This window comes from Panthera tigris, chromosome X (genome assembly GCF_018350195.1).
Source record: "Panthera tigris isolate Pti1 chromosome X, P.tigris_Pti1_mat1.1, whole genome shotgun sequence".
NCBI classification, from domain to species: Eukaryota; Metazoa; Chordata; class Mammalia; order Carnivora; family Felidae; genus Panthera; species Panthera tigris.
The window spans coordinates 35400580-35414224 of NC_056677.1; the positions used below are offsets into that span (position 1 = coordinate 35400580).

Here is a 13645-nt window from a genome sequence, read left to right on the forward strand (position 1 = left end):
AATATCACACTGATGAACGTGAGGAAATAGAAGAATTAAAAGTAAAATGGATGCTTCACCAAAGAAGATAAAGGGATGGCAAATAAAACACATGAAAAGATATTTGATATCATCAGTCATTAGGACAGCATAAATTAAGATGACAATAAAATACCACTACACATCTATCAGAATGGCTAAAATTTTTTTTAGCCAAGGGCTGGCAAGAATGCAGAGCATCTAGAACTCTCTTGTATTGCCAACAGATATGCAAAATGGCCCGGCCAATTTGCAAAACAGTTTGGCAGTTTTTTATAAAGCTGGACATACACTGATCATATAACTTAACCCAACAATCCCACTAGTTATTTATCCAAAAGAAGTGAAAACTTAAGATCACAAAGAAACCTATATACAAACCTATATAGCAGCTTTATAATTGCCCCAATTGGAAATAACCCAGATGTCCTATCACCAGAGACTGGTTAAATAAACCATCCATACCATGAAATACTACTCCAATTAAAGGAATATTTGTTTTTATTTTTTAAAGTTTACTTATTTATTTTGAGAGACAGACAGAAGGAGGAGAGAGAGAGAGAATCCCAAGCAGGCTCCACACTGTCAGTGCAGAGCCGAAACGGGGTTCAAACTCATGAACTGCGAGATGACGACCTGAGCTGAAACCAAGAGTTGGACGCTTAACCAACTGAGCCACCCAGGCACCCCAATTAAAGGAATGAACTATAACACCACCACAGTATGGGTGGAAATCAAAGGCATTATGCTGAGTGAAAGAAACTAGATCGATGGGCAAACCCATAAAGACAGAAAACAGGGGGCGCCTGGGTGGCTCAGTCGGTTAAGCGTCCGACTTCGGCTCAGGTCATGATCTCGCAGTCTGTGGGTTCGAGCCCCGCGTCGGGCTCTGTGCTGACAGCTCAGAGCCTGGAGCCTGTTTCAGATGCTGTGTCTCCCTCTTTCTCTGACCCTCCACTGTTCATGTTCTCTGTCTCAAAAATAAATAAACATTTAAAAAAATTAAAAAAAAAAAAAAAAGACAGAAAACAGGTCAGTGGTCACCAGCTGAAAGTGGGAGGAGGGTTTAATTATAGAGATGCAGCACTAGGGCATTTTGGGAGTAATGGATCTGTGTTCTGCTGAGATGGGGATTACAACAGTGTATGCATTTATTCCAACTCAAACACAAAAAGTCTAAATTTTTCCTGTATGTAAATTACATCTTAATAAAGCTGACAAAAGTAAAATGGCAGAAAGACATTTAAAGGTAGCAAGCCTTGGGGCGCCTGGGTGGCTCAGTCGGTTAAGCATCTGACTTCAGCTCAGGTCATGATCTCACGGTTCATGAGTTCGAGCCCCGCATGGGGCTCTGTGCTGACAGCTCAGAGCCTGGAGCCTGCTTCAGATTCTGTGTCTCCCTCTCTCTCTGCCCCTCCCCCGCTCACATTCTGTCTCTCTCTCTCTCTCTCTCTCTCTCTCTCTCAAAAATAAACATTAAAAAAAATATTTAAAGGTAGCAAGACTTTCCTCTGTACTTCTTAATGTCCGTGGTCATTTCCACTTCTATGAATGTATCACCCCTACGTGAGAAATAAGAAGGATGAAGAGAATGTACATTCAGTTTTGGTCTAAACCATGTAAAACAACTTACTGCTTTTCAATAAGACATTAGTCACTGAAACTAACATTTGGCTTCTGGTGATACTAAATAAGATCAGAAATACTAAAACCATTTTGTCCGTGGCTGTGTATAAGGATCTTTGTGTGTTCATGGGTTTGATTATTATGCATATATTCTGAATATCATTTTATATGTAGACTAGGCAGCTCACCAAGAGCGGAAACAATCCTTTGTCATGTATCAAATCTAGTTCTACAGCTGGGGTTTTAAATTCAGAGAAAAGTGAAATTCACATCACTGACAGACTTACTGCTCTGCTCTACATAAATAACACTAACAAGGTATGTCAGGGTACACATGGCACTTTTTTTAAAAGATACTATCTTTTTTAAAATTTTACTTATTTAATTTTTTTATGTTTATTTATTTTTGAGAGAGACAGAGCACAAGCAGGGGAGGAGCAGAGAAAGAGCAGGGGAGAGGAAGAGAGAGATGGAGACACAGAATCTGAAGCAGGCTCCAGGTTCTGAGCACAGAGCGTGACGCAGGGCTCGAACTCACAAACCATGAGATCATGACCTGAGCTGAAGTCGGACACTTAACTGACTGAGCCACCCCAGATGCCCCTTAAGATAATATCTTTTAAAAGTACAGCTCAAGACCTTAAAAAACTCACTCCTACGGGCGCCAGGGTGGCTCAGTCGGTTAAGTGTCTGACTTTGGCTCAGGTCATGGTCTCCTGGCTCGTGGACTCAAGCCCTACGTCAGGCTCTGTGCTGACAGCTCAGAGCCTGGAGCCTGCTTTGGATTCTGTGTCTCCATCTCTCTCTTCCTCTTCCTCCCTCTGTGTCTGCCCCTCCCCCACTCGCTCTGTCTTTCTCTCTCAAATATAAACATCAAAAAAATAAAATAAAATTCAATCCTATTGCCTTCAACCAACAATCTTGAATTAAGTTTTTTAAACATCTTATATTCTTTGCCAAAAACATCTACTTAGTATAAACAGAAATTTCTATAAGCAGGGAAATATATTTAGGGTGAGTTCATATTTCAAATTCTTGCAAATTTTAACCAATTCAAAGATCTCAAAGAAACTAACTAGAAGACACACAGAAAGAGTGAAAAAAGAACGAGAAAGGATCTTACCATGCCCTGAAAGGTACATACATCAAAAGGATGAGAATATAAAGCTACTTCACTTCAGCCAGCCCATATTTTATTTTTTTTTATTTATTTTTTTTTCATTGTAATGTTTATATTTAAAAAAATTTTTTTTTTTTAATATATGAAATTTACTGTCAAATTGGTTTCCATACAACACTCAGTGCTCATCCCAAAAGGTGCCCTCCTCAATACCCATCACCCACCCTGCCCTCCCTCCCACCCCCCATCAACCCTCAGTTTGTTCTCAGTTTTTAACAGTCTCTAATGCTTTGGCTCTCTCCCACTCTAACCTCTTTTTTTTTTTTTTTTTTTTTCCTTCCCCTCCCCCATGGGTTTCTGTTATGTTTCTCAGGATCCACATAAGAGTGAAACCATATGGTATCTGTCTTTCTCTGTATGGCTTATTTCACTTAGCATCACACTCTCCAGTTCCATCCATGTTGCTACAAAAGGCCATATTTCATTTTTTCTCATTGCCACGTAGTATTCCATTGTGTATATAAACCACAATTTCTTTATCCATTCATCAGTTGATGGACATTTAGGCTCTTTCCATAATTTGCCAGCCCATATTTTAAAAAGCTGCATTATGCAAGTTAACATTTGATTAAAACCAATCAAGTTTCTCTGACACCAAGATATCCAAACATTCACAGTAGTTGCTTTCAAAATTCTTCTTATATAGAGATGCTTCATCCAAAGCAGAAACTAGGCCTCACTACAGGAAAGATCCAAGAGTGAGGGATAGAGGCACACCTATATTCCCCAACCCTGCCTGACCATCGTACCATTTCTTACACACATGATTTTCCTCTCTCCCCTACCCCTACCTCCTAGGTTGAAAATCACTAAACTTAAATATCCAATAAAATATATTTGTAAATTAAGTTAAGCAATAAATCATTTGAGATACTAAGAGAATGAACTGAATTCGATCACCCAAATCACCCCTTTTCATACTTACAATGTAGTACTGTGGAAGACGGGTAAGTTTAATGAACAGCTTATTCTTAGAAAGGTTTCCAATAGGATGGGTTGAGTAATTGGACAGCTGCAATGTTTCACTGGTTAATGTAGGCAAATGTTTTATAGATTGTTTGCAACGCTGTTGTCCAAGCCAAAACCTTAATTGAAAGAAAATAATTTACGTCACAAAATCATAGATTCTTCTGTGTGCAACTCATTTGTAAATTGATTACTGAAGACCACTAAAAAATAACAACCTGAAACTTAACTGCTAGTAAAAAGACACATAACCATACCGATGAATCATTTCTCCAGTTTTACATTGGTCTGTTAGTTCTAGTTCTTTTTCTTTGTTTTTAGAGACAGAGTGACAGTGGGGGACAGGGGCAGAGGGAGAGAAAGAGAATCTCAGGTAGGCTTCACACTCACCACAGAGCCCGATGCAGGGCTCGATCCCACGACTCTGGGATCATGACCAGAACCAAAATCAAGAATCGGATGCTCAACTGACTGAGTCACTCAAGCGCCCCTGTTAGTTCTAGCTCTAGTTTAAGGAATTGAAACTGCAATGTGAATGATTTTGATTAGTTATAAGGAAGAATTAACTAGTATTAAGGCTGGGACACTGTAGAAGTTTATTACAGAGGAGGACAGATTTCCTAGGGTTTATTAAGACAGCAATAACTAACCTCAACATCTTTCATAAAATGCCTTTAGTGTTTATAAAGCAAAGAGAAAACAATAAATAGGTATAAAGGTGCCTAATTTTTCTTAAAAAAATTTTTTTAATGTTTATTTTTGAGAGAGCGTGTGCGCGTACGCAAGCTGGGTACCGGCAGACAGAGACAGAGACACAAAATCTGAAGCAAGATCCAGGCTCTGAGCCGTCACCACAGAGCTCAAGGCGGGACTTGAACCCACGAACAGTGATGACATGACCTGAACCAACTGAGCCACCCAGGTGCCTCAAAGGTGCCTACTTTTTTTAGTATCACTGGAGATATACAGTCCTAGTTGTTATACTGTTTATGTGTAAAGTGATAGGTATATATAGCGGGTGCCAGGAAGGTATTAATTACCTTCTTTCCCTCCTCTCTCTCAGTTCAGCCACCAGATTTCAGTTTGAAGCTTTTTATAATATTCCTCTCACTTATTTCATTAGCTGTCCTTGAGGCTAGACACTGTGTGTGTGTGTGTGTGTGTATAAGATACGTGAAAAAGAGATAAAATGACTGGTTCACAAACTTTCACTGATTCACAATGAAGTAACTCCAGAAAATAAGAATACGAATTTAGAAACTTTTCACAGCAATGTAACAATTATCACACCATCCCAGCTCACAATCAGTAGGCTCACCTTGCTGAACAGGGTACAGACCCGTCCGGGTGCTGCTGCACTGGTGTGGTGAGCTGCGTGTGGCACCGACCCTGTGCTAGTCACATGCAGTAAAACCTAACATATGATGTTTGAAGGCTAGCTTGTCAACTATTACCCAAAAATGTAGACGGTCTAGAAACCTGTTTTTTTCCCCACCGAAAAAACAAATTTAACTGCAACATCACAGAATCAATTGCTAGAACTGGCCACAAATGAAGAAATGAAGAAAAATCTTGAAAATACAACCATACTTGCTTCATTTTAAGGTAGAAGTTAAAAATGAATATTCTGAACTTGCTAAAACTGCTTTCAAATCTCTACTTCCAGTCCCATCAACAAGTGAGACTGTGAGACTGGTATCCCTATTATGTATGTTTTTAAAAGAAAAACAGAAAAAGATACACATTATCTCCTGTGACGAGCATCATCATCAATCCAACTTAGATAAGTTACAAGCAAGAAACAAGCTCATTTGTCACCTTAAAAATTCTAAACACAATGTAAATTCTAAATATATATAAACGTGTATTCATACGAATTGTAAACACAACATACTCTTTTCAAAGCACACATGGAATGGCCATTTTACTCAACCTTTTGTCTTATTACGATTTCATGGGACAAAAGAGTGAATTTTCTACATTAACTGCCTGTGTACACTTCCAATGAAAAACGTGTAGAGATTTTTTTCATTTTTATACTGTTTGTTCTGATTATATTTGTTGAGATGCAATTCTGTCTGTTGATCCTTACAATAAAAAAATTGGGGCTTTTATTTATTTTTTAAGTTTATTTATTTTGAGAGAGAGACAGAGAGAGCAAGCAGGGGAGGGGCAGAAAGAGAGGGAAAAAGGGAATCCCAAGCAGGCTCCGTCGTGTCAGTGCAGGCTTGATCCCACAAACCGTTGAGATCATGACCTGAGCCAAAATCAAGAGTCATATGCTCAACCGACTGAGCCACCCAGGCATCCTGGGGCTTATATTTTATACATGTTTTTTCATTTCCTTTTTCTACAATTTGTTTTCATTGCATATGACAAGAAAGGTGATCACATGAACAGATGCTCAGAATCATTTGTCATTAGAAAACTGTAAACTAAAACCACAATGCAATACCTCATCACACTTACCAGGATGGCTATAGTCAAAAATGGTAACAAGCTTCGGCAAGGACTCAGGGAAATGGAAACCCTCAAATATTGCTGATGTGATTTTAAAATGGCATAGCTACTCTGGAAACTAGTTTGGCAGTTTCTTCAATAAGCTAAACATAAATGTACTGTATGACCCAGCAATTCTACTCTTAGTGGAATGAAAATGTTAAGTTCACATATAGACTTAGACATGACTATTCACAGCAGCATTACTCATAACAGGCAAAAAGTGAAACAACCCACATGCCCATCAATTTAGGAATGGATAAACAATGTGGTATATATCCATATAACAGAATATTATTCAGCCACAAAAAGGAATTAAGCATCGATAACTGCTACAACATGGATGAACCTCAAAACATTATGCTAAGTGAAAGAAGCCAGTCACAAAAGACCACATACTTTATGATTCCCTTTCTATAAAATGTCCACACACAAAAAAAAATCTATAAAAGCAGAAAGTAGATTCATAGTTGCCAGGGGCTGAAGTTGGGAATGAGGTTTAACTGTAAATGAACACCTGCTTGGGGTGATGAAAATGTTCCAAATGTTCTAAAAATGGATTGTGATTATGGTTAAACTCAGTAAATTTACTACAAGTCATTGAATTACACACTTAAAATGGGTGAATTTTACGGTACGTAAATTATACCTCAATAAAGTTATTTCAAAAAATTAATGTCCCATGACAGATTAACAGATGAGCAATAAGCTGGTCATTCACCAAAGATCATTTGAGAAGCATGATTACAAGTGATAACCAGGGGACCTTTCTTATAAATTATGTGTTTAAGTACAGAGACACATTTGATAAGTTTAAGGCTTTGGGGACTTGGCCTTCTGGTTTTAGGTTATATTTCCTCTCGCTGGAACTGCCAGATAAACCACCTCAAGTTATGCAAGCTGTGAATTATTGAGCATTTAAGTATTTGAACCTTATTTGTTTAGCCAGAATGCACAACAATGCACCAAAAAATGCCAAAGCACTAAAAATTTTGGAATTTGTTATTAGAGTATTCCTTACTCAGAGTAAGGAGTATCACTTTTCATACACAGTTAAACTAAACAGCTATTCAAAAGGAGGCTCATATAATATCACCAATCTGGTTGGCATTAAAAATCACATCTCGTTAACGAAAACACTACTTGATTATAGTGAAGCCTTCAAATATTTATACAACTCAAACTAGCAAAAGGAGAAGGGGTAGGCTAGATCACAAAGAACAGTCTAGCCCTCACCCCTTCTCCATTTGACAGTTTGGGTTTTGAGCTCTGCAATTTATTTTTATCCCTTGGAATTTTATTAATTTTAAAAGCGAGTTTGTTAGAGTTGCCATAATGGCACCTCTGTGTACCAGGGTGGCAATGAAACCTCACAGAATTGTCTTTAGCTCCATTTTCAATTTTATTTAGTTTGACAGTATGAAGCATTCAAAGGATTTTGAGACAATATTGAATGACAGTATTAGAGAAGCAGAAACAACTATTCTGAAGGGTCAGCTGGTAGATTCATACCATGAAGATTATCCTGGGTAAGAACAAATAAGACTATTGCAGAGAACACTAGAGTCAATAAAATCCATTGTGTAAGTGGAAAAGCAGAGTGCTTTTCCAGGAGGAACCATGGCGACGAGTGAAAGTTGAGTGTCATGCCCTTCATACCTGTATTTGCCCTAGAGGGGAACTGGATACAAAACATTGCTATCTTGGGCCTATTCCAAGACAATTTCGATTCCAAGTACCAAAAGGTGCTCAAGTTTCATGTCATAAACATTAAGGACAGTGACTGATCAAGAGTAATGATGGAGAAGAAAATATATCGTGTCAAAATAACTTTCCATTTTTAGTCTTGAGCTAAATAAATAAGCTTACTTAAGTTGTTGAATCCAAGGAATAATTCGTTTCATATCATCGTTCACAGACTTCTCCATGTCATCCAGCGTGGCCTGGTCTATAGAATATAGCACTTCATTAATTCGTTGCTTACACGAGGCACAAAATATTTAGGTAGCCCAGAACTTAAATGAAAATTATTGTTTTAGGCAAAAATTAGTGTTATTTTTGAGTCAGAGAAAAACTAAACTAAATCCATCATTAGGCATAAATTAACCTAATTTGTTTTCTCTCTTTAACATTTAGGGAGAGTTATAGTTAAGACAACTGATTAATAGCAAATATACATTAGCAGGAAGAACAAGTAACAAACACATGAACTCATTATCTGCCTGCATTTCAATTCCCAAACCCTAGGCCTAGTTAATTAATATTTTTAACTTGCATGTATTTCTAACTCATAGTATTACCAAACTTAGAACCTTAAAAATGTAAAAACTGTAAAACTCCACTAAAATATTTATTTATTCAACACAAATGGTTTCTGGCATAAGCAAGAGCTGTTGGCTGAAGTTCAGCTTCCTAAATGTCACTTAGAATTTTTAATGACACCGAAAAAATGCTAACAATAGCACGTTTTGAACAAAAGCAAAATATACAATGATTTCAGCTCAAGAAAAAAAGTATAAGAAAATTAGTGCAGCATTGCCATGGTTTAATTGTACCCCCCAAAATTCGTATGTCGAAGCCCTCACTCCTAATGTGATGATGGTATTTAGAGATGGGGTCTTTGGGAGATAATCAGGTTTAGATGAGGTCATGAGGGTGGCACTGTCTTGATGGGATTAGTGCCCTTATAAGAAGAGTCACCAGAGAGCTTGCTCTCCTCTTCTGCCGTGATGACAGGGAGAAGGCCTGGGCCTACGAGCCAGGAACAGAACCCTCACCATAATCTGACCATGCCGGCAACCTGATTTTATGCTTCCAAACTCTAATGCTATGATAAAATAAATTTTTCTTTTTAACAACCTACTCTGTGGTCCTTTGTTATGGCAGCCTCAGCTAAAATAAGCATATATCCCCTAAAACAAGAATGACTGCCAACAGGTAACTTTTTTTGGCTTCTCTCAGTTTTACATGGTCATCTTCTTTATCTATGAGTGTGTACTGTGTAAACAGTCAAGAAAACAGTTAAGCAAAAAAAATTCTGAAGGATGAACAACAGCTGCCTTGTGGTTCAAAACCACAGTTAAACGGTAATTCATAAGTGTGTCACTAATAAGCCATCATAAATGCGATGTGATTCAAAGTAATGAAGCCAGTTTTCCATGAACGGTTCATAGAAGAAGCTATCTTTTTTTTCTTAAGTTTATTTATTTTTTTAGTGATCTCTACACCCAATGTGTGGGGCTCAAACTCACGACCCCGAGATCAAGAGTCAAATGCTCCTCCGACTGAGCCAGCCAGGCTCCCTGAAACATTTACCTTTACAGCTATATGAGCAGAAAATCATTTATTTTCGCTCATCTAGCTTAATATTAATTTCAAATGGTAAATGTGCTAATATATTCAAGAACACTGTTCCATTAGCAATACAAAAACACTACGTTCCAAGTAGTTCATCATTTCAGAACACCAACTCGGTAACAGAACATGGTAAATCAAACTTTAATTTCGACTGTGTTTAACTCAGAAATATAAACATCCTTTCCTTCAGGATTCTGTACCCTAAGTCATCTTTTAGATGTTTATACTGTCATTCGTATATGTTCTTTAGCCATTAGAATCCCTTGTAGTCATTTCCATGTCACCTGACTGTTAGTGGTAAAACAGTTCATCTAAAAACCATCAGCCATCACCATTATTACTTCTACATAAGAGAAACAACATAAATGTACTTCATACTGGGAAATTTAACTTCTGGGAAGAGAAAATCCCAGGCAGGGTTAAAATTGGCCCCAAGGAACGGACATCGGCCAGAGTCATTCCTTCCACATCTACTTTCTGTACTGCTGATACCACCCCTTCCCAATACCTAATGGCAGAAAAATTTTGTTTTGCTTTTGTCAAAATATTTTTCCTTACACTGAGTGACCATGTCATTGGGTAACTTACCAAGTCCATAAAGCATCAATTGAAACATTCCAGAATGCAAGTCTACAAAAATGTGTAGACACTCCGAGTTACCGCAGGGCTCCAAGATGGGAACGACAAGAGCTGGAAGTGCAGTCTCTATGGAAGCTGAACAGTTAAGAATGAAAAAGTGTATTTCTATCTGAATATTTTCCACAAAAGATCATTTCTCAGTGTGTAGAAACAAACCAACTATCAAACAATCCTGAATATCAGAGGAAAAACATGATTTTGCAAAACTGGACTGGTACTATTATGTCAATTAGTAGCTCAAAAGGAAGAATGTATTCCTCGGGGTGACTTGAAACGAACATACCCATCTCAACCGCTACAGCAAAAAAAATCCCAGGATTCCTTTAAAAAAAAGGTTAAAATAGCTAGGGAAAATATTAACTTCATCAGTGAGCCGAGTTCTAGTTTTACTTTTCACTCAGTAATCACTAATAAGTTAGTTTTTAAGGATTTTCTTTTTGATACAGTGGGAAGAAAATGGTTTGGTAGACAGAATAAATTTCATCAACGGCCTAAATATTTTCAATGTCATTCCTCACAAAGAGAGGTTTTCTGGCAATTAGGGCCCATGTTGTTTAAGAAAAACACTTGAAAACCATTAAACATTATTGTTTATATAGGAAAAACATTTTTTTCTTCACGTTCCTTCTATACCTCATTTTCAAGTCACAGATGAAATAAGAACATAAGCAATTGTTACACACAAAGTCCCAAGGCTGCCGATATACTCGTTCTCAAGTTTCACAGTATTTCCACCTGGCCCAATTAACTCTTCCCTTAATCCCACAAGCTGGCATAACGAAATCCACTAAAGGAGCAGAGCATTCATTGAAATCACACTCCGTGCTGATCAGGTGGAGGAGTTCTAAAGAAATATGCTCTTCTAGTTATCATGGTCCTCTAATGCTACAGCACAGAAAAAAGGCAGGCAGTGAGGACAGTGGTTACATAGGCCCAGCCTTTCACCAGGTGTGACTCCTCTGTGCTACTTTGTTAAACAAGAACAGTAACATCTTCCTGTCCATGCCTTGGGTCCTTAGGAGGAAGAAATGACAAGTTTGAAAAGGTGCCTTACAAAGCAAAGTGCTCAACAATGTACATTCTCTATACCCCTTTCATGAATCAAAGAAACAAGCCAAACCCTCTCATCAGGCATCTGCACAATAATGAAAATGGGCAGAGTTACCACTGGTGCTATCTATACAAAGAAATTATCAAACGAGTTAATAAAGCAAAGAGAGCTGCAGGAGACATATTTAATCAGATGAAAACAAACTGCTTTCCAGTCCATCTACTACATTTGTGAAGAACTGTTGAACATACAGGGCCAGCAGAGCTCTCACCTAAAACACACACACACATACACACGAAAGAACAAATAGGTACAAACAGAAATTCCTCTTACAATATCTTATAACTCAGAGCAGGAGGACAAATTAGTTCAAATGATGTTTTGCTGAATTTACCAGGTTAATATAATAAATAGTGCTTACAGATCTGAAGCAGGGTTGCTAGGTTTCCACATCTATCTGGACTGTTAATAATTCCCAATGGAGAAGGAATGTATTCTTAGTGTAGTAATGGTGTAAAACTAATTCTGACAATTGGGATAACAATGATCATTCCAATCTAATTATCAAAATTGAGTATTCTTGAAAAGACAGGGCATTAGAGAAGAATATAGAAAGCACAGTCCAAAAGATAAAACATACTTTGATGTATCTCTAATGACTGCCAATGTCCACATTTTTCTTTGCAAAAAATAAGATATATAAGGCCCTAAGCATTTAAAGGCAACTGGCTTGAAGGTATCAAAAATGGCAAAACTTAAAACACAGAAGGGAGAGTTAAAGGTTGTGCAAGATGACAGGATGGTACACTGCTCTTTCCTGAAACAGAAATATATACACATCTCCTTTTTGATTTCTCCCTATTTATCAAGGACAAAATGAGGAATGGACCAATACATAGTAATGTAAAGTGTGAAGACTAAAGAGAAGCAACTAAAGCCCAGGTAGGAATAGCTGCGTGTGGTTCTCAGCTTCTGAACTGCCCTGGATCCCTTGATTCTGGCTCTGACAGAGCACAACACAAGGGAGACTCCCCTGGCTTTCAAGAGACAGGAATGCTGCAAGCGAGGCCACCTGGGGCAAGTGACCTGAAGTGCCTTGCACTGCCTTTTTTGACCTTCTCTCCAAAGTTCTGCCTACTCTCCCTTGAGACATTCCCACCCCCATGAAACCACATGCTGCCATCTAGACCATCCAAACCTGCTATCTGTACATTCCCCTAGCCCTCCCTTGAAATGCTCCATTGTCCAAGCTACTCACTTCCTTGGCTTATTCCAGGGAGGAGCTGGAAGAAAAGCCAGGTGATTAAGGGTGATTGCACAAAGGGATTCCAAGAACAGCCCTAGGTTCCAGTAAAGGATTTGACTAAAGCATGCTTTTCCATCACAAAAGGGATCAAGTAAGACTACACGAAGAATACAAATGCATGAACATGAATTTTAAAAACAAGCTAAAGCATAGGTGGGTCAGCAGGCCCTTTCCTATAATGGCCCTCATATCCACAACTGTTCTGAGTAAAGCAGGTCTGAGGGGCCCAACCCCACACACAAGCACCGACCTCTCCTCCAAAACACAGTCTCCAAAGCACCCTTCTCTCACACCCAGAATTCTACAGACACCTAGAACTAGAAAACCGATGCTGGAGCACACTCCCACTAGAGTCAGAGATCTAGGAAGAGCCTGGACTAACATCCTTGAGTTACAGATGAGAATGGAGCCCAAAGAATGCTACTTGTTCAAGAGCATGCAGCTCAACTCACACCTTCTGGCTGCCCAACTAGTGAGATCTCTACAAAATGGTGCTAAAGAAAAATCTTTGCAACTTACATTAACAAGACACAAAAGTACGTTTCTTATGTAAACACCTGGTCACTCTATTTTTCAAAGTAATTTAAGTATCTCCTGGGCAAACATACTGAGTTTTTACTTACTTAAAACAAACTAAACCTTGTTTACAGATGATACTAAATTAAACCAGAGCTTATCAAAATATCAAAAGATCACAAACCCTGATTTTCTACAATCCCAACAAATGAATTTTAGAATTTTACTATTTTGAAAAATCAGAAATAAAAAAAAAATCGGTACCTAATAGGGTTCTTTACGAACGAAAGGTATATTTCAACAGGGTGCCAAGACTACTAAATGGGAAAACTTTATTTTTTCACCAAATGTTACTGGAATGACTGTGTATCCCCCTACAAAAGAATGCAGTTGGACCACCACTTCATACCACATACAAACATTAACTCAAAAAGTAATCTAAATGTAAGAGCTAAAACTACTCAACAGAAGATGTTTAAGAATCATT

The 13645-nt window shown here is 38.1% G+C and overlaps 1 protein-coding gene and 1 long non-coding RNA gene across 5 annotated transcripts in view; one reads left to right on the forward strand and one right to left on the reverse strand.

Annotated features, from left to right (window-relative positions):
* LOC122235509 overlaps positions 1-13645 on the forward strand; it is a 78483-nt gene that overhangs the window by 38670 nt on the left and 26168 nt on the right. The gene's annotated exons all lie outside the window — the stretch shown is intronic.
* Positions 1-13645, reverse strand: part of MED14 (mediator complex subunit 14) — a 65961-nt gene that overhangs the window by 33267 nt on the left and 19049 nt on the right. For all 3 annotated transcript variants that reach the window (XM_042975193.1, XM_042975192.1, XM_042975191.1), the window contains exons 11-13: positions 10235-10360; positions 8159-8237; positions 3750-3909 (exon numbers count right to left, since the gene is read on the reverse strand). In XM_042975193.1, coding sequence (XP_042831127.1) covers positions 3750-3909; positions 8159-8237; positions 10235-10360 — 365 coding nt within the window. The remainder of the gene's footprint in view (positions 1-3749; positions 3910-8158; positions 8238-10234; positions 10361-13645) is intronic.